This window comes from Cyprinodon tularosa, unplaced genomic scaffold, assembly GCF_016077235.1.
Source record: "Cyprinodon tularosa strain WSP-4 unplaced genomic scaffold, ASM1607723v1 ctg328, whole genome shotgun sequence".
NCBI lineage: Eukaryota > Metazoa > Chordata > Actinopteri > Cyprinodontiformes > Cyprinodontidae > Cyprinodon > Cyprinodon tularosa.
In genome coordinates this window covers 283,419-311,236 of record NW_024039039.1, presented here as the reverse complement: position 1 = coordinate 311,236, position 27,818 = coordinate 283,419, and the positions used below count along the sequence as shown (strand labels likewise).

The 27,818-nt window shown below is 39.5% G+C and overlaps 1 protein-coding gene across 1 annotated transcript in view; it reads right to left on the bottom strand.

Moving 5' to 3' along the window:
• Positions 1-27,818, bottom strand: part of LOC119788861 (SH3 and multiple ankyrin repeat domains protein 2-like) — a 381,590-nt gene that overhangs the window by 188,244 nt on the left and 165,528 nt on the right. Inside the window, exons 7-10 of the mRNA XM_038293549.1 lie at positions 22,634-22,785; positions 20,504-20,671; positions 19,014-19,130; positions 13,522-13,599 (exon numbers count right to left, since the gene is read on the bottom strand). Coding sequence (XP_038149477.1) covers positions 13,522-13,599; positions 19,014-19,130; positions 20,504-20,671; positions 22,634-22,785 — 515 coding nt within the window. The remainder of the gene's footprint in view (positions 1-13,521; positions 13,600-19,013; positions 19,131-20,503; positions 20,672-22,633; positions 22,786-27,818) is intronic.

Sequence of the window (27,818 nt, the reverse complement as noted above, 5' to 3'; positions counted from 1 at the left end):
GGGAGTAAGCGTGTTAGAAAATGGAGGGATAGAGTCACCTTGTGGTGAAAATGTGCTTATTGCTCCTAGGGAAATCTTTATCCCATGTTAGTTATTAATATTTGATAAGTCAGAGCAGAATAGTTTCTTAACAAAACTTTGTTTTCTTCTGTGTAAAGGTGCTGCAGAGTTATTTAATTCTTTGCACTTCTGTTTCTTTCTTATTGAAAATAATGAAAAGAACAACCTGTTTGTGTTTGATCATTTAACTTAACACTCTGGTCTCACTTTGATATGTAGTTATCTTCTGTTTGAGCTTCTTTCTGTTGTTTTTCTGAGATATTGCAGTGTGGGTGGGTATGTGTGTTCGAGCTCTGTGTCTAGATGTATTCCTGTTTAGAGTTATGTAATGTTTGCGCTCTGATATTCAGGATTTTTAGAAGGCCAATACAAATGAGATGAAACCTCTGAAGAGGATGACCTTTTAATGCATTTAAATGTATTGCAGCAGCAGCTTGAACCCAATTTACTCTACAGTGCTGCGTTTAAAAACTACAATGACATTTAATTACTTTTGACTGGTTTAATTGATATCATCTGCTATTTTATTGTGACAACCTTTCAAATCAGCTCTCATATCCTATGCATGTTTGATGTAAACTAATTTAATCAAGAGACTGTATGAATCTGTGCCTTGGAAATTCACTGTTTAAAAAAGAAAATGTACATGTTTGAAATAAAAAGCTTTAAAACACACCTACACAGGGTAACTTTAAAACTCCTCAGCTGAAAAAATCGTCATGAACCCTACAGCTAAATATGAATCAGTCTGTCAGGAAGCTGAAGCTTGGTTCAAACAGGGTCATTAACAGGAAAGGGATCCAAAAGGAAAAGAAATTAGGGTGGCCTATAGTCCAGAACCCAAAATGACTACCAAATGCTTTCAAAGAAAACTTTTGGAGCACTTTTTACCATCCTCTAGTCTAGTTTCTAGAATGGATCAGGCCTGAAACAAACCAGAGAACTATACCCTGGAACGGTCCCGACTGCCCTAAAGCGATTTGTACAAGTTCTGCAAATGACTTGTGTGGCTACAGAAACAGAAACGGTGCAGGCATGCAACTACATTCAGAAACCAAAGCACCATAAAAACCTTATTTTATTATTTGTATGTATCTCTTAAGACTTTCTACTTCATGCTGTTTCTCTTATCCATTACAACTGCTAGAAGCTTTCTCACTTAATCTAAAAATCTCTGTGTGAAAACAAAGTTTTAATGCTCCCCATTCTCCTGATCCCTGGATTGCATGAGCAATGTGAATGCACCCTTAAAATCTGTAGTGCACAAAACTGAATCAGCAAACTTCAATGAGCTGAATGAAAAGTAAAATAAAAAACAACTCTCTGTTCTGCTATTGGCAGAGGCGGTCACATTTTCCTGCTGCTCCTTTTCCTCCCTGCCCTGTCTTTGCTTTTTGTGTCTTGTCTTTCTGGGCCCTCTATTCATATCACCCTAATGAAACAATGGATCGGGTCGGATGGTCTCTCAATGCAATTGATCAAATTTTCACAACTGGAAGACAGGGGAAAAGGGGACCCATCCTGTCCGGACGGAACATAATTTGTGGGACACACCCTGGACTCCTGGAAGGATTGGAGGATGAATGTTGTCAGTGGAGGACGTGGAAGATGTATACATGTTTGGATTTTTGATACTTGGATTTCTTCTGTTTGGATTTGAAGGATACCTGATGTATCTACAATTACAGAGGATGTTGGCGGCAATTTGGGCAATGATCAGGCTGCCGGCACTGTTTGACACGCTCAAAAAGGCTGTGAACGAGCAGGACTGTGAACTGAGCCGTATGCTTGGTGCGACTGAATGCAAGCTGGCTGTGGTGGTTGAACTCAAAGGTGAGATGGGATAAAATCTTGGATGTGCACGCTCACTTCAACGGGGAAAATCCCAAAAAATACGCAATATTGTATCCACCATGTGGAGCCCAGCAACAAAGACTTCAAGGTAGACGGAAAATTCTGTGCAGCTTGCTCCCAAAAGAACAGTATATTTTGGATTTGGACTCACCCTTATCAAAACTCCCCTGGATGTTATGGTGGAAGGGCCCAGAAATGTAGCCTCCTGCACCCTCGCCAACCCTACCCACAGACACCTGTGGATGCATTTATAACTATAGCTCCAGTTGACAAACTTCCATCTTATCAATGACAATAGGCTCTGGACAGCGTCCATGGACAAATTGAACACACTCACACACAAACACACACACACAACATATGCTCAAATATCAGATAGACACACATGTGACTCCTAAGCCTCCAATATAACCCTCTGCTGAAATATTTGTAAGTGCTTTTCCTGTGCTGCAGTGTTCTTTTTTGTATGTCAAACTGTACCCTGTCAAGAATAAAGTGTGAAATATTCCTTTTTTTCCCTCTCCTTCCCAAATGTGGTTCCTATCTTTCCACAAAGATAAAAGGCAGCGCCCTAAGGAAACCGCCTGACGACGGGGCCACTGGCAGCCAAAAATGGTAAATGGCATGTACTTATATAGCGCCTTTTTTCAAGTCAGGACACTTGACCAAAGCGCTTTACACTACATTCATTCACCCATTCACGCACACACTGATGGTGGCAAGCTACATTGTAGCCACAGCTGCCCTGGGGCTCACTGACAGAAGCTGGGCTGCCGTACACTGGCACCACCGGGCCCTCTGACCACCATCAGTAGACAATGCAGGAGAAGTGTCCTGCCCAAGGACACAACGACAATGATAGTCTGAGCCGGGGCTTGAACCATCAATCCTTCCATTTCAGGGCAAACTCCTACATCCAACGCCACTGTCGCCCCTAAAGAATAAACCTATCGACAGTTTTGGCACGCATGGCCTCAGTCAACCTTTCCCCTGTCCAGCCTTTCCGAAGACTTTCCAAAGACTTTCCAAAGACTTAACTGTGTCTATTTGGTCTAAACACTGAACCTTAAAGCAGCACTAAGTACAGTTTTTACCTTAATATAACCCTTTCTAAGACCCTGTGATGATAATCTGTGTCATCCCCTACTGACTGCACTTTAAAAGTTGCTGTTCTACTGAACCTGTGTCAGTCTTGCAGCTCTAGATGAAAGACATTGGAAAGAGTCCAATGTAAGGTCATTGGCATCAACAGCCATATGCCTTGTGCTGTGCTACCCACAGGTAATTATATAAGAATATTTTAGTTTTGAGATTTGTTTAGTTTGACATGGCTGACTCAACAGAAGAAGTCAACCAAGAACTGGATCGGGACAGCATTTACAGAAGAGTAAATTTCGGCATCGTGTTTGCTGTGTGGCGAGACCACAAACAAAAACAAGGATGCAAAATTAATGCAGACCTGTCATTGGACTTATAATACCATAAGCTCTGTTATTGTTTGTATGGTTACTTTAGAGTGATCGGCAGGCCAACATGAAGATGTTGAATGACCTTGTGAGAGCAAAAAAAAAAAAGAAGATGACTGGAGAAGAACACTTATACTTCACTGATTTGCATAAAAGTTACAGTTTGCAGTGAAACGGCTGCTGTAGAGTAACTTGCATTAGAAAATGTAAATTACTTGCCACCTCTTTAGACATTTGGTCATCGTCCAGCTTATTAGAGAGCGACAGCGTCCTGTTTGGGAAGTGCTACACTAAAATTACTTAGTGCTGTTTTTACAATGACCTTAGTCCCAAAGATGCAGGAAATCACTTAGAAAACCTCAACTGAAAAACAGTCAAAAATGTAATACGTCATCATCTTATTTTACCAATGATGTTTGGCAAACCTTTTGAAAATATTTAGATTTTATTTACACACAAAAAACTATTAAAAGGTAAACTATAACATGAGTATCTACAACCTGGCTCTAGATGGGACAATTTTTAACACTTATGAAGCTCAGATTCCTCTCATCTCTACCTGTTCCAGCTTCCTGCTTTTCCATCTGTAAAACAGGCATAAACTTGTTGGATTCAGCTCTGGGCTTCATGTGTAGGAGGAGAGTGCAACAATGATAAAGATAGTAAGTGCAAGAGAGCGATTTGTTTCTCCACTCAACAACCAGTGAGAGTCCAACATGTTTAGTGGCTGCTTGATGTTCTGCTGTTCAGCCTGCTGTCAGTAAAACAATGGCTGCTTGCGATTCTTCCGCAACAGATTTCTGCTTGGCTGCTTCTAGTTAAACTGAATGTCCTAACTTCTGATTGACCACAGCTGCCTGTACGGTGTCACATTTATTTCAAAACGCCTGCGAGCAAAATAAACATACTCGCATATAGGTTAAACTACTTCTGCTAATGGTTTATCTACAACTACACAACAAAATCACACATGCGCGAGAAAATTTTGCTTCAAGAGGAGAAAATCGCTCTCCGCGCACGCCAGCTCCTCCGTGCGGTCGGGATCATGATCGGGAAATATTTAATTCCCTCTTTAAAAGTGTTGATGATGAATGTAATAATTTCATAGGCACAAAATAGTTTTTGTTAAAAAAAACTGTGCCATTCAGAGGATTCAGGCGCCGCTCAGTAAAGAAAACAGGAGTGACGTATGCAGGAGAACGGCTCAGAGCTGGAACTGTGGGTTTGTTACGGACAGCTGCTGAAGCTTTCATGGATTGAAATGCAACCAGTGTTGCCAACTCAGCGACTTTGTCACTATATTTAGCGACTTTTCAGACCCCTGCAGCGACTCGTTTTCAAAACAGCGACTAGCGACAAATCTAGCGACTTTCCTGGTGTTCTCCCTCTTCCACAGGAGTCCCTCTCAGCGCTGCAGTCAGAGCCACAGCATGTTTACCCTCAGCGTCCAGACTGCAAATGAACCGCTCGCATGTGCAGGGATTGAAGGCGCAGGTTGATCACGCTGAAGTCAGCTCCCTCAGTTGCTGAACCTGCCATAGAGAGCCTTGACCAATATGACGAGGACCCACTCAAGCACAGCCTGCGTGTGTGGAGGGAAATCTTATTAGTTTGAAAAAAAATTAACAACAATTACCATTATTTGCTCACATTGTCATTGATTCTTTGTAGCCTTTTTTTGTTCCATTTAGATTGTTAATTGTTGTTGTTCAAAATGTTAATGTTTTACCATGAGTTTTAAGCTCCTTAGTGGACCACAAGGGGAAAATAAAAAAATATATATTATGCAAATTAGGCAATGTTGTCATTCAGCGACTTCTAGCGACTTACAGCACAGCCAATAGCTACTTTCCTCACAGAGGAGTTGGCAACACTGAATGCAACCATCCCTTCGCTTTGTATTGCAACTTTTTGCTTTAACCCATATATGGATGGTATAAGCTAGTTTAAGTTTCCTAAGGATCCTAAGCTGCTTTTAAAGTGGGTGAATCAGGTCAATAAGACCAGGAGAGGTTATAGAGCACAGCACATTGTCTTCTCTGTGTTTGGAACGTTTTGAGAGGAACTTTTCAAATTTTGTGCCCTCATTAAAAGAGTCGTTTGGTTGTTCAATTAAAAACGACTGCGAGCAGCAACCTCCTGCATCTCCCCCACAGGAGGGAGAGAGAAAATTAGCCAGTTTAAAATCCCTCTAGAATTTCAAAATGTTCATATTCCTCAGCATCGCTACCCTCTCCTGAGCTTAAACTAGGCTTTTACCCATTAAAATTTAAACATTAAACAATGTCTCATTAAGCAGGAGAAAAATGTTTTGCGCAAAGGAAACAACAGCTGGTTTGCATTTCATGGTCTTTCGGTCTAACCTGACTCCGCCAGATGGATTTGCTGGATTTGCTCCGCATATCCATCTGGAAACCTTCCGTTGAAGTAATTTTGGGAAGGGGCGAAAATACTGGTTAGCTGCTCGGCCTATATCGGTAATAGACGGGCCAAATAAACCAATCAGATCAACGAAGCATATGACGTAACAGAGTGACGACGAAAACACAACCACAAGGCAGGCTACTCTTGCTGCTGCAGGTAAAGGCTCCAGAGCACTGTTTTTCTCTTCTTTTAGTGAAGAAATACTCTGTAATTCCGATAAAACTTGCTCGATAACCACGCTCCAAATTTTCTTTAACGGAAAGTAGCAAGACTGATCTGCGAGTAAAACCTTGAAAGCTTGCGAGATCAGGATGGTCTCATGAGGCTACTTTCGGTCTACATCTATGGCGTAATTTTTGTGTCACTGAACTGAGCAAGCAGTCAGAACAATGCGCACTGTTTAAATTCGCAGACCTTCACTCAAAACCGCGCGTCTTAAAGGGGAAGGATATCCCAGCCACCAGCGCACACAAAGGATAAATGGAAGAATTACAGTTATTTCTGTTACCGACATGGGAAAATTGTTGCCTGCTATCGTAGTTAATGTCGGTAATGGAAGAAATGCAGTGTTTTGCCCAGGCCTAGGCTGTACCTTAACCTCTCAAAACCCACCGTTTTAAAGCGTTTACAAATAATAACTCGAAATGCATGAAAATTACACTGGTAAAATGTTTAACAATATAGACATGTTAGACATCGTTTTACAACGTTTGAAAGCTTAGATTCTCCACAATTCAACCACTTAGTTCATTTTATGAGCATAGCGAGCACCAAAGCACAATAACACAGATATAGCAGCATTTCAAAATGTACCACGACAAAGCAGCCACAACAAGCAAGCATGACTTTATAAGTACTGTTAAAAAAAATACCTATTATTTTCAAGAATAAAAAAACTATTTAGAGTCTTGTTTGAACTGATGCAGCTTGGGGGTTTTACTCACCCAATTTCCATGTATATATTCAGAAACTAGAAGGTGTTAGCTTTCAAATAATGTATCACACATGTAATTTGGGCTTACAGTTCCTTAGTTATTTGCTTTTCCATTTAGGTATGCAAAAAAGGCGAGAATTCCCCAAAATTAGGTGGATAAAACAAGGATAACAATGTGAGGATGGTTCCTGAACAGGTCATCTGCCTGTTCAGGAACCATCCTCAAATAAATTAAGGTTATTGGGTGTTAGCTTAAAAAAAAAAAGAACATAATCAGTCTCAATTTAAAACAAAACTAACAAGTTTCTGTTTATGGACGCACATTTACAAAATGATTAACTGAAAAAAAATAATTCTTTGGATAAAATTCAATGGGCGTAGATATTGCTACCAGAAGGGAGCACCGGGTACAATGGGGGAAATTGACTGAATTTGCAAAAATACCAATAGAAAAATATGAAATTTGAAATAAAAAATGCTTTTCTGTGGAATTTTATAGATTTGAATGGCTTCATTTCAATAAAAGAAAAACTTGAGCACATTTATTCCAGTAATAAGTGTTTTATAACATTTCAAGGCATTTTTACTTAGAGTAAGATGGATCATTGGATGCTGGGTCATCTCAAATGATATGTTGTCTTTAGGTTTTGTCTAGGACTTGGGTCCACCACCACCCTAGTTTGCAGCTGTGTGTACCAGCAGATCTGAGAAGATGCTTCATCATAGACAAGGTTTATTGGTGTCGTTGGTGGTTTCAGGAGCACAGCATAGCATTTGCTGGCCTTCTTGGTGGACATGTTGTGCCAGAGTGATGAACGCCTACTGAAAGGCACACCCATAGGTTGAGGTTGGTGATTTTTTTTTTTTTAATAGCTGCGGAACATAGTCTCTGTGTCTGTTACCATACTAGTACCAATTTTTTGTGCGCTATCAAATTATTAATCGATGCTATACCTTTTCCACACCAACCCCTGTCTCCCTGAAGGTTCTGCCCAATTCTTTTTTCTAACTCTTTTGCTGTGCAGAATGTAAACCAGAGTGTTTTGTCAGAGTTTCCTGCTGTCATGGTTTCATCCTTTTCTTCTACAGTAGCTCTACAGAAGTAGACCACTGTATCCCTTCTGTGACTCCCTTGGTTTTTCAGTGCCTTAATAACCAGTAATGACAGTTCCACATTCCTTATACTTTTTTCTGCCCATCTGGTAGGGATGACAAGTTTATTCTAAGGTGTCTACCATCAGGTTCTTGGTTCTTGGATATACCCAAAACTATGCTACTTTAAAATGGTATTTAAGTTTTTACAAATGCTCTTTGGTTGAAGGGTGAATCACAGAGAAAACAGGACTGTTGGATTCAGTTTTACAGTTTTTGATAGTCTATTTAGAAGATGTACAAGTGGCTGGTCCCTTAGCTCTTTGTTCATCTCAGTGACCACGGCCTAATCAGGAACCCGGTTAAATCCCAGTTTGTCTGCTGATGGTAAAGGTCCTGGGAAACAAAGTTGTTACCTATTCTGGCCAGGGCTAAGGCAGTGGCAGATCTTGATATCTACCATTCACCCCTTTAACCTCCTTAAGATTGCTCAATTCCTGTTTTGGAAAGAGGGCGGATGGATTTTTTGGTGGAGCCTGGATTATGTTTCTGGGGACCATTGGAAATCTGCTCCCCTGTCCCAAGGTAACCTGAGTTTCCATGCTGTACTTCAGTTAAACTTAGACTTAGACAGATTTATTTAGTCATTTTGTATACACAAGTGTAAACAAAAAGAAATTTCGTTAAGAACAGCTCTCTAGACAATTTCATTTTTTTTATAAGTGCAGCCTTGAAAACAGTAAAGAAATACATATGGCGAGGGGTGTTGGTGCCTATCTCCAGCTATCTATGGGCAAGAGGCGGGGTCCACCCTGGACAGGTCACCAGTCCATCGCAGGGCAACACAGAGACAAACAACCTTTCACACTCACACCTAAGGAGAATATAGAGAAGCCAATTAACCTAACAGTCATGTTTTTGGACTGTGGGAGGAAGCCGGAGTACCCAGAGAAAACCCACGCATGCTCATGGAGAACATGCAAACTCTATGCAGAAAGGCCGGGCATCGAACCCACAACCTGTCTCTTGTTTCATAAACTTCAAAGCTGTAATCTTTTAATTTGTACCTGCTGTAGAAAAGCCTGTGTTTTCCCCACTGTGGGACCACTAATACATAAGTATTGTGGCAGCTTGTATAGTGACCTACATGTGTAACGTTACTTGTTACTATAAACAGAGTATCAAGATCAAGTTATCTCAACTTTAAATTCAATTCAATGGTTGTTGTTGGTCATTCAATTTAAATCCTGATCAGCTCCATCAAGGGTAACTAGGTTAATATCTGTAAACACTTATGGGCCAGACTTTTGATATGACTTGAAGTCAGGATGTCAATTATTGATTTGTTTAGCTTGTCAGTAGCGTTGCTCTAAAAAAGTGTGGAGAAGAGACAGAACTGAAAGCTGGAGCTCTGAACAGCACTTGTATGTAACAGTTAATAATGCAGCAGGTAAAACATCCATCATTTCTTCCATTTTCTTTTTCAATTTGTCCTTATCCTACATTTCAGGATTACAGAAGAGAGAAGCTTGTAGCCTGATTTCCACTATACGAAGAATATCTGAAGATGGAGTCCTAATTGCATGATTGACTTTAATAAGCATGAATGTAGGCAGGCCTCATTGATGTAACAGCAACCTGTGTTTCGATGACCTTCGACCACCTGGATTATTTGTGTGTGGGTGTGTGTGGGTGAGCATATGTATAGATCTATGTGCGTCTTTGTTGAGTGGGCGTATGTGAGCGAGCTTGTAACAGTACCTGAAGGTAAAAGGTTGATAAAGAAGCAAGAACAGTAGAAAGCCTGCAACACACAGTATTCATGATAAACAAATGACTACTGAAGGCCGTAACCGCTCCAGGCAGACGGACACAAGGTATCACCCCAGGGCAGCCATACAGAGGTAGGTTGTCAGTGAAGCAAATTGGCTGAAGAAGAACAGATAAGACGTACTCCAATAGGCCCACAGTAGCCCAGGGTAAACCCCACAGGCTTTATAATGCAAACCTGAGAGCTATAGGCCACCAAACAGAAGAGCACCGCTGGAGTATGTGGTCTACAAAAACATCAACACACCAAGGGGGACCAGTCCTCACTGCCCCATCAACCATGACACTGTTGGAGTCAAACCAACACCTATAGACCCCAACGAAATCACCAAAGACCCAACAGCGAGGGCAAGATGACCACATAGCACCAGCTGTGGTGCCTCTACCTGTCTTGGTGGCGCTCATTACATGATGTTGCACCCCTTCTGAAGGATTTACAAAGTCTGAGACCTCGAGGCCCAAAAACAGATTTTAACGACTTATGCAACATTTACACTGAACGCGATTTGAGCAACAAATAAGTGTCTGCTGTTTCGTCTTTCATGCTTGTACGCATTAAGGTCAGACGCGCATGTTTGAGGTCCCTAAGGCACATCAAGTAACGTGTAAAAATGCTTCTGATACTTGTGCTGCTCATGTTCTAATGGCAGATGGGCTTTATTTAAACCACTTTGTTAAAACAGCTAAAAAGTAGTTTTAACATGTTTTTATGCAAGAAGGTACACCTGAAAACATTATCTACAGTCAGTTTATCTAGATTACGATCCTGCCTTCAAATATTATCTCTACATTGGAGACGCTCAGACTCTTGGGGGTTTTCCCCTACTGTTGGTGGCAGCTGGAAGTAGATTTTAGCGTTTTTGAGGTATGTTTTACAAAATACAGGCACCAGAATAATAAAAGCAAACATATTTTGCCGGCAGGTTTCAACGTTTTTACTTAATTTAGGCGTTAATAAACATTTTCAGGGGTGTGATCATAGCACTCTGCGTCAACAGTCCTGTCTCTATCTCCCTGCCAGCTCACAGATCAGCTTCTCTTATTGGTTGATATGGGGTTGAGCAGAAAAAATCATTTTTTTTCAAAGTCCAGAATCTGCTACTTATGAATCGTGTCACGCACCTCATATTCCTAAATGCTCATTAGGAGCCGCTTCAGCTGCATGGGTCAAACAAAATTACATGATTATGATGACAACTAACATGATAACATTGTTAAAAGTTTGAAAAAAATCTATCTTGCATGATTTATGCCTTTGAAATTGTCAAAAGAGGAGTAATGACCAAAGTTTTATCACCAGATAGAGGTTTGGGCACTGACTGATGGATATCTAACCTGTTAAGCCCAGAGGGTGTGGAGTAAAAATGAGCACTGAGAGTTGATATGCAAGGAAGAAAAGGTTTTATTTTACTCTGCAGAGGAGAATGACACAAACAGCTGAATACAGCTCTCAGTGTGATTCTGACGAGGTCGCTGCCCATCCTTTGCATTTATAGAGAATTCTTACACACGAACATTGAGTCTTCCCAACAGAAACACTTCATCAAAGGACATAGATATATGTTCAGATAAACATTTCAGACAACTGTTTTCCGTTCACAGCAGAGACAGGATGTGGGGATCTTAAACACCATAAGGACCTGTTTTTCTGTTTCCCTCTTATCTAAACTAGGGAGGAAAGTCCTTTTCAAACCTCCTTCCTTTCCCTACATCTCAGCATAAAGAATGGAACAATAGCTTCTAACTAATCACCCCTATTCAGAAAGAAAAACCAGCACACTTTAATATTTAACCTTACTAACATCCAAGGAAAAAAACACAAACCACAAGGGTTTTAGAATAAATTTCACCTGAAAATAAAAAAAACTGAATAAATCAAGAATTATTCCACAGTTATCAGATCCGCTCAAGCATCTGGTGCTTGTGTAAAGGTAGATAACACATACTGTAAAAGTATTGTTTTTCTAGTTTAATCATTATTGCATTTGGACTCAATTGTTTGTAACTTGGGTCACAGAAACATTTAACAACTGTCTCACAGTCCCCTAGCTGAAAACCTGTGAGGGAAGAAATTATGTTCAGTAATGGCTGCTACTCACTACAACAGTAATAATAATATCAGATAATGCTGTAGGTTTTTATATTGACGCAACCATAAAATAAAACAGGTTTAGAACAGTATCATCTAAATCATTCACATGTCGAAATGTTTTCAGAGAAATGAAGCTCCAGGGAAACGGCTAAATTTAAGCTTCAGCTGAAGTCAGACTGACTAACGCAGTGATGTGATCTCGGTTCAGCCTCTCCTCCCTCTCTTTCTGAAGCGCTCCAGCTAATGAAACGCTCCACTGGAGTGGATGTGGAGGACCTCGAGGACCCCGTGGGACTACCTTTCGTAAATGCCTGCCTGGATAAGACTCTTTCATAACTGGGGCACAGGTTATGAGTCAAACATATCAGTTTGAAGCTCTCTTTGCTTTGCTGGTCCCCCCCCCCCTCAGAAAACCTTCACATAATAGCAGCAACAGTAATATAAAGAGGCACTCCCAACAAGAGGGCAGTCCCAAGTTCCGCTCTAATATGTAAGATTATGTCTGGCTGGCATTAATCTCTCAGAGGAAGTTCATTCTGAGGAAAGAACTCCAGTTTAACCAGGTTTATACCAACATTATAGAATTACAGAACATAATAATTTAGCCTTTGGTGAATTATAGAGTATTACAGTTTGTCAAGCGTTAACATGCATGCAGATAGGATTGACATTAACCACTATTGAGTAAACAGTTTAACTCCAATTCTGCCAAATTCAAAGATATTTTGACTAGAATGTTTACATGACATATTTTTAGTCTGTTTATTCTGATAGCTTTTATCTATGGAAATGTAGCCATTCATGAGGTCATCATTAAATGTTCTCAAATGATCAGGCCAAATGTGTTTCCTTTAAGCTTTAAATTAATCAAATTAAAGGTAAAATGTTGAATTGCTAACTAATATATTCCACTCTTTAACAAGGACAATGATAAAAATATAGTTTTATTACCTGCTGGTGGTTATAATGTTATTCATATTATGTTTCTGAATTGGTTGTTTGGATTGAAATTCCTACAGTTGGGACTCTGCACTGAGTCTCAGTCACTTCATTGATACACGGTTAAAGATTTCACTTTCTCATCATTTAGGTGGGTCCTCCGAAAAGCAATTTAAATGATCAGCGCTGTTATTTTGATTTAATTTATATGTTATTTGGTCAAAATGTTGGAGAAATGGAAAACCACATGGTAAGAGAGTCGGACTGCAAGCATTGGAAAACCAGACCCCGCTGTTATTTCCTGCAGATATTTATATTTTTTCCTAAAAGTCTGTTTGCAGCAGCCTTTAACCAAATAAAAGGGGCATTTCTTAATGCTTGTGGAAACTATAACTGTAAGTCATGATCATGCCTTATTCACTATGCAAGCCCACTGACCTTTTTTAAGCTCTTGTTTTATATTGTTGCAAAGTGCATCTGAGCTAAACTAGTATTTTTATGCATCTAAGTAGTTCAGAACAAAAATACATCCAACTGCTTTAGGAACATCTGAAAAGAGAAAAAATTCCAGTAGGCACATCTCACTTACCCCTTGCTATTCTGCAAACGGACTTTAATAACAATATTTCCATTATTGGACTGGAAAGGATTTGCATCCCTTACTAAAACTGACCTTGGCTGTTTTGCACTGTTGTCATGGCAACAAATGAGAAAACGTAATTGTGCCTCGGCTATAAATGTGTTTCCAACACTCTAAGAGCGAAGATGAATCTCAAGAATGAAGTAAAAATAGCTGCAGTTACTTTTTTATTTATTTTTTTCATCGTTACCTGAAATGGAGTCTGGCTGTTGTAGTTCTTCACTTCCTTGTCGGCTCCACGGACCAGCAGCACTCTAGCACAGTTGTCCTGAGAGAGAGAGAAATAAACAGAACATGAATAACGAGTAAGATTAGCCTGAAAAGACCCGAAAGACCTAAATTCTCAAGTTCTCCTACTTTGATCTGAAAGAACGTTGGCTATCTTCCGGTGAAGGAGTTTTCCAAGAGGTCAGCGCAGCAGAAACTGATAATTATGTTCAAATGCCTAAACATGTCAATAGGGACCCAGAACCAGCAGCAACATCTACTACCTTCACCAGGAGTGGAGCTTCTTCTGCTTAAAGTGTGAATCTGTTGCTCCACTCCCAGAGAAAGAAAGAGAGAGAGGGTGAGAGAGATAGAGAAACAGAGACAAGAGGAGTGAAGGAGAGAGCTGAGGGGTTTAAATCTGCTGTACAACTCGCCCACAATGTGCTCCACCACGCATGCACCGTGCACACATACATGAATATAAATACTTTTTTTAGACCCACAATGAGCTGTTGGAGAGAGTTGGCAGGAGAATCACAAATTGAAGCACAACCAGCATTTGAACGGTGCAGTCAGCTTATTCCATACATCCCTGCCGTTAGACGCTTTCCTTTTTATTTAAGACCGTTTATTTTTACTCACACACCTAGATGGAAGCCAATCTTTCAACACGCTGTCTTTTCTCTGCAGATATATGGGTAATTGAGGCTCATTGAGAGAAAAAACTAAAGCAATTAATCAAAAGCAGAGTAGAAACAAAGATGGAGGGAACCGTCTAAAAGGTTGAGGCATAAAGGTTTATAAAGCAAAAGATTCTCCTTGTTGAAAATCATAGAAACTTCAGCTGCATTTAACTTTAATTTTAAATGATTTTAATCACCAGCAGATTTAAAAAAAGATATAAGAACATTAAATGCTACTATGCTTTATTTCCTGAAGTAATATTTTCAAATAACAAGATTGAGTTTCAGATGTAACAAGCAGGCGGTCCATCTTCTCTGTAATCCTGCTCCATGTTCAGGGCCACTGAACATTTTTTTCCCACCAATAACAAACTCAAAGTTCAAACTAGATACGGGCAATTTACTAGTGTGATGGTGCACCGTGGAATAAAAACTCACTGTTTTAACCACCAAAGTGTTCTGTCATACCATCCCTGCAGTACAAGCATTTTGATTTTATATATCAAGTATATATAAATCTGTTCTCCCTCACTAAAAGGGGCTAATTTTCTAGATTTTTAATCTGATTTGATGTGAGAGCCCCACAGGGACGGCTTTCTTAAAAAGCTGCTGCTCTGTGGTCCACTGGTCAAACGCAGAACAGTGAGGTAAATGCACTCACATGGAGAGCTCCACAAAAGACAATAGAGAGGTATGCGGTATTGCAGGCGAACACAGAAACCAAACGACCCCCATTCCAAAGTAGTGGACCCGGTGGACCATTTCTATTTGCATGTTTTCCAAGGAAAAGCAAGACTTTGTTGGGCTACTGTACAAAGCCTTGAACAAAACACTAATTACAGTATGACATTTGAATTAAAAAAGCTTCCTGGATGAAACTAGAAATAAAAGTCCAGTGGATGTTTTTTTTAAGTTTTTGGACTGACTATGAGATGGATGACTGGATGAATCTTCACAATATGCCACAAAAGAGCTTTAGATGCCGATGCTGACCTGCAGCTAGAGGGTTTCAGAGCCAGGCAAGGTTTGAAATGGTTTAGTTCTCGCATCTGAGGTGATTTCCTTCATAGCGTGTGAAATGTGTGCAGGGGCTGCCAAGTTTGATGTGAACCAGGCTAATCTGAAGACTGTGCTCCATCTTTTTTAACATGTGGACTTTGAAACATGGGGAGAGAACAGTCTAGCTAGACCTGGTCTACTCTAACATTAAAGATGCATGGCTGCGTCCCCAGGTTCACCACCAATCACAAAATGACAAAAGTTTGCAGACGACACTACGGCGGAGGGCCTCATCAGAGATGACAACGACTTGGACTTAGACAACTTTTTTTGTCATTTTGTATACACAGAGTGTATACATATCGAAATTTCGTTTAGTGCAGCTTTCCAGACAATCAAATGACCAGGACTATAGAGACGAGCTGGAACAGCTGGTGGGCTGGTGCAGAGATAACATCCTGATCCTGAATGTGGAGAAGAAGGAGATCATCGTCGACTTCAGGAAGAACTGTTCTCCCATGGTGGGGGTGCTGTTACGGAAACTGCTCATGCAGAACCTGCTGGTCCTACATCGAATGCTGCGAAGCCTTTTTATCAGAGGGCAGCAGGGAGAACAGTCCATGGTGGGGGACTGAGGGGTCATTGATGATGTAACCGGCTCAGGACACGCAGCGCTGAGATAAAATGTCTTAAATGAAGGGAAGAGGAGCCTTGATGATCTTCTCTGCTGTCCTCACCACTCTTCTCACCTTCTTCCAGTCTGAGGCACTGCAGCCTCCACACCACACAGAGACAGCTGGTCAAAACGTTCTCTATGGTGCTTCTGTAGAAGGTTGTGAGGATAGGTGGGGGCAGGTGGGGTCTCTTCATCCTCCGCAGGAACTACTTGCGCTTTTTTTGCCCTTTTGATCAGTGAGGTGGTGTTTACAGTCCAGGCAAGGGTGTCTGTGATGTGCACCCCCAGGAATTTGGTGCTGCTGACCACCTCTACAGCTGAGCTGTTGATGAGCAGTGGAGTGTGAAGGAACTGCAGTTTGGGCCGCAGCAACAAATGACCAGATAGTAATAGCCCTCCACTCTATCAGAAAACAGCTTTTGAATATTTTTTTGATAGTTGTTTATTTCTAGCTTTATACAGAAACCAAGCTGATTGAATATGTTGGTGAAGATTCTCAGTCATTCAGGTCATACTCATTTCCAAAAAAGTAAAAAAAAAAAAAATTCACTGGATATTGTTTCCAAGTTTGAAGATGTTTCGTTACCCATCCCAGAAGCCTCTTCAATTCTAAATGTCTGAAATAGCGTTGAGTTCAAGGCTTTATAGAGTGACCAAAGCAAAGCCTTGTTTTTGCTTAGAAACATGTAAATTGAAACTGACGAGCAGGTCCACCCCTTAGGGAAGGGGGTCCTTTTGTTTCTTTGTTAACATGTAATACACAAAACCTGTCTATATCTCTGAAATGGGGGTCATTAAAGGAAATTATTGACCTGGCTGAAGAGGCGAGGTGCTCTGGTCCGCTGTAATGGGGTTGGGGTTGCAATGATTGTTTTTCTTTTTTAACATAGATGGCTTCCTTCATTTCCCTCTCAAACCACCTATCCTTTTTGTCCAAAATATGAACATTCTGGTCCTCAAAAGCATGTCCTCTTTCCATAAGGTGTAGATGTACCGCAGAGTCCCTCTTCTGTGTTGGGCCATGCGTCTGTGGAGAGGTTGTTTGCTTTCTCCAATATAAAGATCAGAGCATTCCTTGCTGCATTGTACGGCATACGCCACTCCGCTCATATTTGGTCTGGGGGTTTTCTGATGCCCTTTTTTTGTAATGTGCATAACAGTCGCAGTGAGGTTTTAAAGGTGTTGCTCAATATTTCAACACAGTAACTGTTAGGTTCAAAAATGTAGGTTTGTAAAAGAGAAACTGAGTCCACACAGGAAAGAGATTCAAACAGCTCCTGCAGGAGTGGAAAGAACCGAACCCAACTTTCAACTCTTTCCCCGACCCCCCTCCTGCAGTCATCTTTTATTAACAGAACATAACACATGGTTACAAAATAGAGTATTGTTCTGACAGAACAATTGATCAGGTCATAAGACAGGATGCTCTCCTCTTGACTGAATCACAAGGCAGAGTGAAGCATCTCCTTGCTTCAATGCTTATATGTACATACATTCATTTTACAATCATCATTGAATTGACCTAACAGTAACTCTGTGAGGTAATATTAGTGCACAATACAGAATATGAAGTGCAGCAGGATATGAAATATCCAGAACTTAATACTTCTGGATATTTTAGTTTGAATGCCTCCAGCTAATCTTATTGTCTTTCTTTAATTCCAAGAACTCAATTTCCTTAACTCTCTTCTACTGTCACATCATCTATCTGGATACGTAATTTCACATTTTCCAAACAATATACACTTGGTTTTATTCAAATTAAATGCTAGTTTATTAATATCAAACTAAGTTAATATACCAACCAAGCTGATCCAAATTATCACCTGTACAAAAGATGTTACTATTGTCTACACATTGGCCCCAATACTGACCCCTGGGGGACACTACAAACAATGTCCAAGCAAGATGACTGGCTTTCATCCATTTCCATAAATTGTTGCCTGTTGCTTAGATAACTTTTCAGCCAGAGCGATATTACTCCCCGGATGCCAAAACACTCCAATATCCAGATTAATATTTTGTGATTTATTGTGTCAAACGCTCTTTTCAGATCAATAAATACACCAACTGCAGATTTCTTATAATCTAATTCAATGACAGCCATTGCTGTAGATCTTTGTGATCTAAATTCATACTGATTTTTGGAAAGCAGTTTATGTTTATTAATGAATGTATCTAATCTATCCACAAATAATGTCTCCAAAGTTTTGGAAAATTGTGGAAGTAGACAAACAGGTCTATAATTTGTGAGATGGTGTCTGTCCCCACATTTATAAAGTGAAATAACTGTGGCAATTTTCATCTTTTCTGGAAGTTTACCCGACTGAAATGACAGATTGCAGATGTATGTCAGAAGCTGAATCATTTCCTCAATAGCGTTCTTAATTACTGTCATATCAATGCCATCAGAGTTAGTTGACCTCTTACTTTTACAGTTATTGACAATATCTCTAATTTCCCTTTAGAGATAGAGCTCCAGTTGTTGTAGGAGCCAGGATTTTTTCTGTCAGTTTGGGTCCCACACTCACAAAATATGTATTCAAATTATGAACAACGTCATTAATGTCCTCAAAATTGTTATTATTTACAATAAACGGGAAATTTCATTTTGTCAGTCTTTCTTGATAAAATGATTCAATGCATTCCAAATCCCTTTGATATTTTTCTTATTTCTATCTAATAATTTACTGTTACAATCCTGTTTAGGTATTTGTAGAATATCAGTAAATTTATTCTTATATTTCTTATATTTCTTACCTACCTCCAAAGTTCTATGTTTTATGAAATCTATATAGTTTGTTCTTTTTTTTGCAGAAATTTTGCAAACCCTTTGTGATCCATGGGGCTTCTGATTTTTGTTTTTATGAGAGAACATTATTAAAGGACATTTTTTATCATGTAATACTTTAAAGGTAAACAATAAATTATCACGTGCTATATCTACATTATCTTCTTGCAAAACTTTATACAAGATGAAACACATTCCAGTCCAAAATTATTTTCTTTATAGCATCTCCTCAACAACATCTCTCATTTACAGCAGCTCTCCCCAAAGGAGATGCATGAAACCCAAACATTATTGTAGATGAACGCAGTCTGCACGCTGCTCACCTGGTTGTAGAGGGCACAGATGTGCAGGGCGGTATTTCCCGAGGCGTTTTGAGCGCTCATCACGGCTCCGTAGAACAGCAGATGTTCCAGATGCTGCACATGTCCATGACGGCAGGCCTGCACACAGACACAGAGCAGCTGACTTTTAAACAGAGCCTGAACTCCCGTGCAGTGTCAAACCATTACCAGTAGATGTCAGCCTGAAGCAGGGAAGATCTCGAAGCCAGGGAGCAGCTGGTAGCCTCGGTTTAAACCCGGCTGTAGAGTTAAAGAGGTCAATAAACACTAATTTAACTGGGTCACAAAGAGCTGCTCATCTGGAAGTTCAGGTGTTTATGAACTGAATTGGTTTTTAAATTACTGAGAGATTAATAGATTTTAGTTTAGTCTAACATAATATTCAGCTATACTCTACTTATGTGTTTGCCCCCCTCTCTAAAGACTATTGAAATCAAATACAAGGTTTAACCTCTAAGAGTTTCTATGGATCCTCCTGAGGGTGCATATAAGACCCTATTGTGAGGTCTGTCCTCACAATGCTGCAGTCATTAATTCTGGAGAATTTATTACATTTATGCCCCATGTAAAGAGAAAGTCATGGATAGGTGATAAAAATGGACGCTGATCTGATTTTCTACAGTTTTACAGAGAATATATCACGTTTTAACATTTTTGAAAGAGACAGCAAAGTGCTTAGGCTACGAAAAAAAAAGGAGATTAAGAGTTAGGTGATCAAACTTTAAAATGCACTGTGAGGGCATTAAAAATGGATGTTGCTTATGTTGCAAGAAAAGTCATCAAGCTTGCAAACATAAGCGATGCAAAAACAGCTGAGTTACAGCTTGTAGTCGAGTCGATGTCTGATCCTCATGCGAAATGTCAGAGGTCGGTAAGGTGAAGCCGGATTGATTTAAACAGACTGAAAACACACCGCTGGGAGAATATCTATAGAAACACAAGCTGGGCTGATGCTGTAGCACTGCTTCACCTCATCTCCACCCCAATAATGTTGTTATCAGTAAGATTCTGAGCAACTAAATACAAACAGCCGTAAATAAATTGTAAAGTGGAGCTTTTCTTAATCTGGTCATAAGCGTAGGTTCAGGAGAAATCGTTTCCTAGAATATTAGACAGAGTGAGCATCACCTTGACTGTGTTCTGCTGCTGGTTGACAGCTGATTGTTATCACGCCTGAAACAGGACGGATGGAGAAAGGCTGAGATTTGGCAACTCGACAGGGAGGGAGATAAGCAATCGGATGAATCCAAAGGCCTGAACACACTTGTGTGTGTGTGTGTGTGTGTGTATACGGGCTATGCAGAAGCTCAGAGTTTGTCGCTGCTGCAGGGCCACTCTTTAAACGGCTTTATCTGCTTCACTGAGGAAACAGCCGCCAAGACTGGGAGCCAAAGCCGAGGGGAGAACGGTTTGTCTTCCAAGAAAGACTGCTGCAAGAACCAAAAAGAAGCAACCTCTTTCTCTGTGTGTACCTGGTGAACCTCGTGCCAGCCGTTCTCATCCTGGGTGCAGACGGAGGCGTGGTGGTTAAGCAGGAGCTCGCAGCAGCCAGGGTCTCCTCCCACCACCACGCTGTGGTACAGAGGCGTCAGACCGCGGCTGTCTTTGTAATCTGGAGATGCTCCCAACTCCAGCAGCGTCTGGGTGAAGAGGGAGAGAAGACACGTTCAGGTTTTTCCATTTAAAGTTTGTCCTACTGTGTTTAATGCAATGCCACAAGGCTTCAGTAAATGCTTAATTTTTTTTCCAAATGATGAAGTTAGACATCCATCAAATCAACTTTTTCATCACACCATGCAGAAGGAAAAGGGACTTTAGGAAACTTTGAGTCTTATTCTGTCTTCCTGGTGGATTAAAGGTAAAATATATTAAAATGCACCCACGTAGTTTACAACTATGGAGGATAAAAAGTGCCAAAATTAAATAAATAAATACAGCATTAAATAAATAATGAAATGTGTCAATAATTAATTAAATGTGGAATTAAATAAATAAATGTGTAATTCATTAATTAAAACCACGTCACTAATATAAAGTTATCTAACACCTGATTGGTCACCCTGAACATTAAGGCGAAGCAAATCGATTAAAGAGACTCGATTCGCGTTAACCCCGCCCCCTAACTTTGATGGGTGAGTTTGACAGATTCCTTTAATGGTTTCAATGCAATAGGACACAGGACCATGAAATAATTAAATGCACACTGAAATAATTATATAGATTTTTCTAATAAAATGAAGACGTATTTTATTAAATTAATGACACATTTATATATATTTAATTCCTTATTTATTTAATGAATTACACATTTAATTAATTGTTTATCGCTGTATTTATTTATTTAATTGTGGCACTTTATATTAGTGACGTGGTTTTAATTAATGAATGACCCATTTATTAATTTAATTCCACATTTAATTAATTATTGACACATTTAATTATTTATTTAATGATGTATTTATTTATTTAATTTTGGCACTTTTTATCCTCCATATACAACTTTTCTAAATAGAGTAATAAAAACCACACTTGTATTGAAACAAAACCTGAATAAAACAACAGAAAATTAAAAAAATATTGCCTGGCTATGCAATCAAAGCTGTTCGCCAAGTTGACTTAGAGATTTAGTAAAGCATTTATTAAGCCCCTGATTGCGAAAATTCTCCTACTAAAGGTTAGCAACGTTTATAGTTTTCATCATAGCTAAACTATAAATAAGACAGATAAAAGGAGGAAAACAGTCCAGGGAATCATATTGAGAGATTTTTTTCAGTAATTTATTTGTAAATTATGTTGTAAAATAAGCATTTGGTCAATAAGAAGAGTTCAGCTCTGTATATTTCTTTTTTTTCCTGTTAGTCTTCACCAGGTTTGCACACAGCAGCTGGTATTTTGGCCCATTCCTCCATGTGGAGGTGATGTTTTAGGCTATCACTGCACAGTATATCAACTCCCTCCACCAGAGCTGGGTCGACCCCCTAAATTACTTGACACCAGTGATCTAACAAGCAAAAACAACTCTGTTTATTCGATAAACATGGAGCAGCTCTGGTGAGAGGGATTCAGGCAGATAAAAGAGAGAAACAATAAAGCACACTGACTATGCACTGGCTTCCTTCCATTTTACTCTCCATTGTTTGCTTTCATGATTTCTGTCGCACTGGTGACTTCATCAACGCTAACCCAGTGTGATGATATCACCAGACATGTATCAGTGGGGGGAGAAAGGCCAGCGAGGGGTTAGACCATCTTTTTATGCCAGTTTGGAAGCGAGCCAAACACCGATTGTTAGAGGGTCGAACCATGTTTGAAAAGCACGTTTTAACCTGCTATTTTCAGAGGCTTTAAATATTTTATTTATTTATTTTAACAAAGTAAACTCAAACGGGGCTTATTTTGCTATCTGCTATTCAAAGCTATCTGCTCAGGAACCTTGAACGAAAATGTTTTTTGCGCAGGCATTTCACATAAACTAAGGCATTTTAACCAGGGCTATGTCCCCCCAAATATACGATCCTAAAGACACCCCTGCTTTTAGCCCACCTGTATTCAATACAACGATAAGCATGAGACGAAGAAAAGGAAGCATAATGTTTTCTCACCATGAGTATGACCTGGTTTTTGGAGCGGGCAGCTTTGTGAAGGGAAGTCATGCCATCCTTGGCCCTGAAGTCCAGATGAGCTCCTCCGTTCTTCAACACCCTAATCATCTCCACAGCATTGTCCAGCTGAACTGCAAACGTCAGCGGGCTCTCTGAAACACAGAACATTACAGTAAAGGAAGGAGCCAGAAGGCGTGTTTGCATGTGGTTTCAGCAGAGATTTTCTGCATCGCATTTGTTTTCTCAAAGTTTACCCTCTGTTTAAATCAAAGCAGCAAGGCGAGGAACTCCAGGGAGAGAGCCTGTGAAATGAACAACCAAGGGAAAACTGTGCTATGATTCAGCACCAAACATTTGCAGGTAAAACAAACTCTTAGAACAACAATTCCCGTCCACTGGGAAAAGAAAAAAACTGTCTGTTGGGGTGAAAACAGCATAGCTGCAGCTCAGAGATTTAAGAAGAGCAAAGATGAAGATGGAAAACTCCAACAAGGCAAATAAAGACAATCCAGTTGTTTTGTTCATCTCAGGTAAACATATTCCTCTTGTTTTTAGATACAAAAATCCTGAGCTTTGATTTTTTAATGTCTTCTGGTTCTTTGGATTAGGGAGGAAACAATTAATTTGAAATTATTTATGAACAAGGATCGCTGTTAAAAAGGATAAGTGTGTTTCCTCACTAAAACTGTCAAGGAAAGCATGTTTACTAATCTCCTTCAGTCTACAGACTGTGTCCTTCCTTTCTGGTTGCCACTGATGCACATACAGGTGCTGGTCATAAAATTAGAATATCATGAAAAAGTAGATTGATTTCAGTAATTCCATTTAAAAAGTGAAACTTGTATATTATATGCATACATTACATACAAACTCATATATTTCAGATGTTTATTTGGTTTAATTTTGATGATTACAAATGACAACAAATGAAAATCTCAAATTCATCATATCAGAAAATTAGAATATTACTGAAGACCAATAAAAACAAAGGATTTATAGAAATGTTGGCCAACTGAAAAGTATGAACATGAAAAGTATGAGCATGTACAGCACTCAGTATTTAGTTGGGCCTCCTTTGGCCTGTATTACTGCAGCAATGCGGCGTGGCATGGAGTCGATCAGTCTGTGGCACTGCTCAGGTGTTATGATAGCCCAGGTTGCTCTAATAGTGGCTTTTAGCTCTTCTGAATTGTTGGGTCTGGTGTATTGCATCTTCTTCTTCACAATACCCCATAGATTTTCTATGGGGTTAAGGTCAGGAGAGTTTGCTGGCCAATTAAGAACAGGGATACCATGGTCCTTCAACCAGGTACTGGTAGCTTTGGCACTGTGTGCAGGTGCCAAGTCCTGTTGGAAAATGAAATCTGCATCTCCAAAAAGTTGGTCAGCTGCAGGAAGCATGAAGTGCTCTAAAACTTCCTGGTATGTGGCTGCGTTGACCCTGGACCTCAGAAAACACAATGGACCAACACCAGCAGATGACATGGCACCCCAAACCATCACTGACTGTGGAAACTTTACACTGGACTTCAAGCAACGTGGATGAAGTGCCTCTCTTCTTTTCCTCCAGACTCTGGGACCTTGATTTCCAAAGGAAATGCAAAATTTACTTTCATCAGAGAACATGACTTTGGACCACTCACCAGCAGTCCAGTCCTGTTTCTCTTTAGCCCAGGCAAGACGCTTCTGACGCTGTCTGTGGTTCAAGAGTGGCTTGACACAAGGAATGCGACAGCAGAAACCCATGTCTTTCATACGTCTGTGTGTGGTGGTTCTTGAAGCACTCACTCCAGCTGCAGTCCACTCTTTGTGAATCTCCCCCACATTTTTGAATGGGTTTTGTTTCACAATCCTCTCCAGGGTGCGGTTATCTCTCTTGCTTGTACACTTTTTTCGACCACATCTTTTCCTTCCCTTTGCCTCTCTATTAATGTGCTTGGACACTGAGCTCTGTGAACAGCCAGCCTCTTTAGCGATGACCTTTTGTGTCTTGCCCTCCTTGTGCAAGGTGTCGATGGTCGTCTTTTGGACAACTGTCAAGTCAGCAGTCTTCCCCATGATTGTGTAGCCTATAGAACTAGACTGAAAGACCATTTAAAGGCTTTTGCAGGTGGTTTGAGTTAATTAGCTGATTAGAGTGTGGCACCAGGGGCCATCAATTTTGAACCTTTTCACAATATTCTAATTTTCTGATATGATGAATTTGAGATTTTCATTTGTTGTCATTTGTAATCATCAAAATTAAACAAAATAAACATCTGAAATATATGAGTTTGTATGTAATGTATGAATATAATATACAAGTTTCACTTTTTAAATGGAATTACTGAAATCAATCTACTTTTTCATGATATTCTAATTTTATGACCAGCACCTGTATATCTACATTTTACACTGCAAAACAATCTAGAAATGAGCAAAAATGTCTTAAATTAAGTGTATTTACTATTAATTTGAGTAGGTAAATGTAATCATCTGCCAATGGAATGAGTATTTTTACTCTTAAAAAAACATAATCAAATAATATGCACTTGAAATAAGACAATGCAATTGTGTTTTCATATTTTAAATGTAAATCATCTTGTTCCATTGGCAAAATGTTTCTTTTACCTCCTCAATTCAAGAACAAATGCACTTGTTTTAAGAAAATATGACTTATCTAGATTTAGATTTTTTCCAGTGTATATATATATATATATATATATATATATAAAAAATATGATAAACACATGAAATGTCAAAGTTTAATCAACTAATATTAAATATAAATATTAATAGTAATAAAACCTTTATCTTTATCCTCAGGCTTACATTAGGTTAGGTTTTGGCTCAATTGTTCATCATTATCTTAAAAAATCACACCGTAACGTTTAGCCAGCGGGTCTAGATCAGGGTCAGATCTGTCTGATTGGTTCTCTCTGGGTGTAGATCACAATATGGATTCGACTCTCTTTCTTAGAGGATTCACCTGCACAGAGGGCCATTTGTGTCACAGTAAGGCTGTTAAGTGTTACTGTAAAACTAATCTTAGGGTATTCAAATGAATCATATTTCCCCTTATGTATGAGAATATTTTGTCTTTTTACAAGTGAACCATAACTTACCGGATCAATTTTTCTACAGCTGGCAGCCTTTTGTAAAACTCACTGAGAGTTTCATTCTGGTTCTGATCTCTATCAGAACAGGTAAGAACTTTGATCCTCTTCATTATTTGCAAACTTCTGCTTAAATCTCTCTCTCTGCCCAGCAAAAAACTCCTCTAGAATTTCACCATTATTCATTGTTTAGTTTTTTTCTATAAACCTTATAAGAAGCTAGCAAGGTTAGCTTCTGCTATTCTAGTATTTTCATGTAATAACATAATTCCAAATTGCCATTAAAGGAATTCAATACTTAATGTGTTTTTTTGTTTTGTTTATGACAGTAACTGCACTCAAGCTGCAGCCTGAAACAAAGCAAGCGGATGCATGCTGGGTGTTACTGTAAGCATACCCACTGAAATCAGTGAATGGAGGTTTTCTTTGGAACCCTGAAACCAACTGATCAGTTCAATGACCCTCAACAAATTCATTTCTGTCTAACCTGAAAGTTTGTTAGGCTTTTACAAATTTCAGTTTTATTATTTTTAGTCCCCACACAGGTTTTTAAATCTGTTTGATCTGATAAAAGCAGGTCAGCTGTCTTTCTATTAATTACAGAGGCATAACAAGCAGTGAAGACATGATTAAAGCCGCCATGATGATTCTAAATAAGGTCATCAAAACAAGACCCTTGAAGACAACAAATGTGTCCCAGTTTGACTTAACGTTAATTAGCTTAGCATGGAACCAGGAGCTGTTTTGGTCCAGAAAATTCTCAAAAAGGGATCAAGTGCAGCTATTTGGGGGGAAGATAACTTTTTCAAGCAGTGGGAAATTAAGCCCAGCTAACATTCATTTGATTAAAGAAAAAACATTTTAAAGAATGTCTAAAATAAAAAGTTGAACTGTGTCCAATGCTTAACAGGTGAATGACGAAACAACTTGCATTTACAGTAGAAAATGCAACAATTATGTTTTAGTATCTGAAGTATTTGGAGACATGTGCAGAATAATCTGCTTTCATCTGTCTGGGTTTATTTATGACTCTGGGTTTCTTGTAGAGCTTGACTCGAATGACGTCAGAGGTGCTGGAGGCTGAAACAAGCATGTCTTGGTCAGAGACTGTAGATAAATGGTTTCTGCTAAGAAACAAGGACAGGAAACCGCTTGTAGATTAGAGAATTAGAGTAAACTCATGGTTTTGAGCATGCACAAAATTCTGTAAGGCGGCTAGAGGCATATTAACCTAAACTGGTCAAGATGGCTTCAAGCACAACTACATAAAACCTGAGGTCACTGTGCTTGCCATATCAGCAGGCCTAACAGACACACATCTCCAGATTGCACCTATGCTAAGCTGCTCACCCAGAACCAGAATTTAAATGCTAAATCGACCTTTCAGGTGTTGGAAAAACACAATAGTATTAGAATTAAGAAAAGGGAGAAGGAGAAAGAGAAGGAAATGGTCTGAGAAGTGGTTATAATGACTAAACAATTGCTCAAAGGTCAAGGGTTGAGAGCGCAGCATGGGAATCAATAAAGTTTTGTAGCCTTCATTATTTCTCATGACTCTTATGACAACTTTCATGTTTAAGGTGATTTTATTTGATGTAATTTAGACAAACTCTCATAATCATAAATGCTGTGGAGGAATTCTCCTGGGCAGAAATGAACCTAACTGTCCAGGGAAATATCCAGCAGTGGATTTTTTAAGACTAAAAACTTTGCCTTTTTACCGTAAAAACATCAAGTTTGGTTGTGTGACTGGGATGAATGAATCAGGGATGAAGTTTGCAAGCTCACAGAAGCAGCTTATTTCATTCCAGGAGGCTGGAAAATGAGCTCTGCTATCTCCCACAGAGCAGACAAGGGGCTTCAGGAGGCAGAGGAGTGATTTTAATGTTATTTTATTGATTACATCAAGAGCTCTGAAAGATTTCTGACATCAATAAGTGGTGAAGTTTGGTTAGTAGGGATCCAGAGTTGCCTCTACCCAACAGTAATAAGACTTTCTTTCAACAATATTTCTGAAAGCCAATTAGAAGAAGCTCAATTATCTTTCTAACGGCTCCTCGTCCTCCTGCCTCGCCTTTATTTGCTTCAGT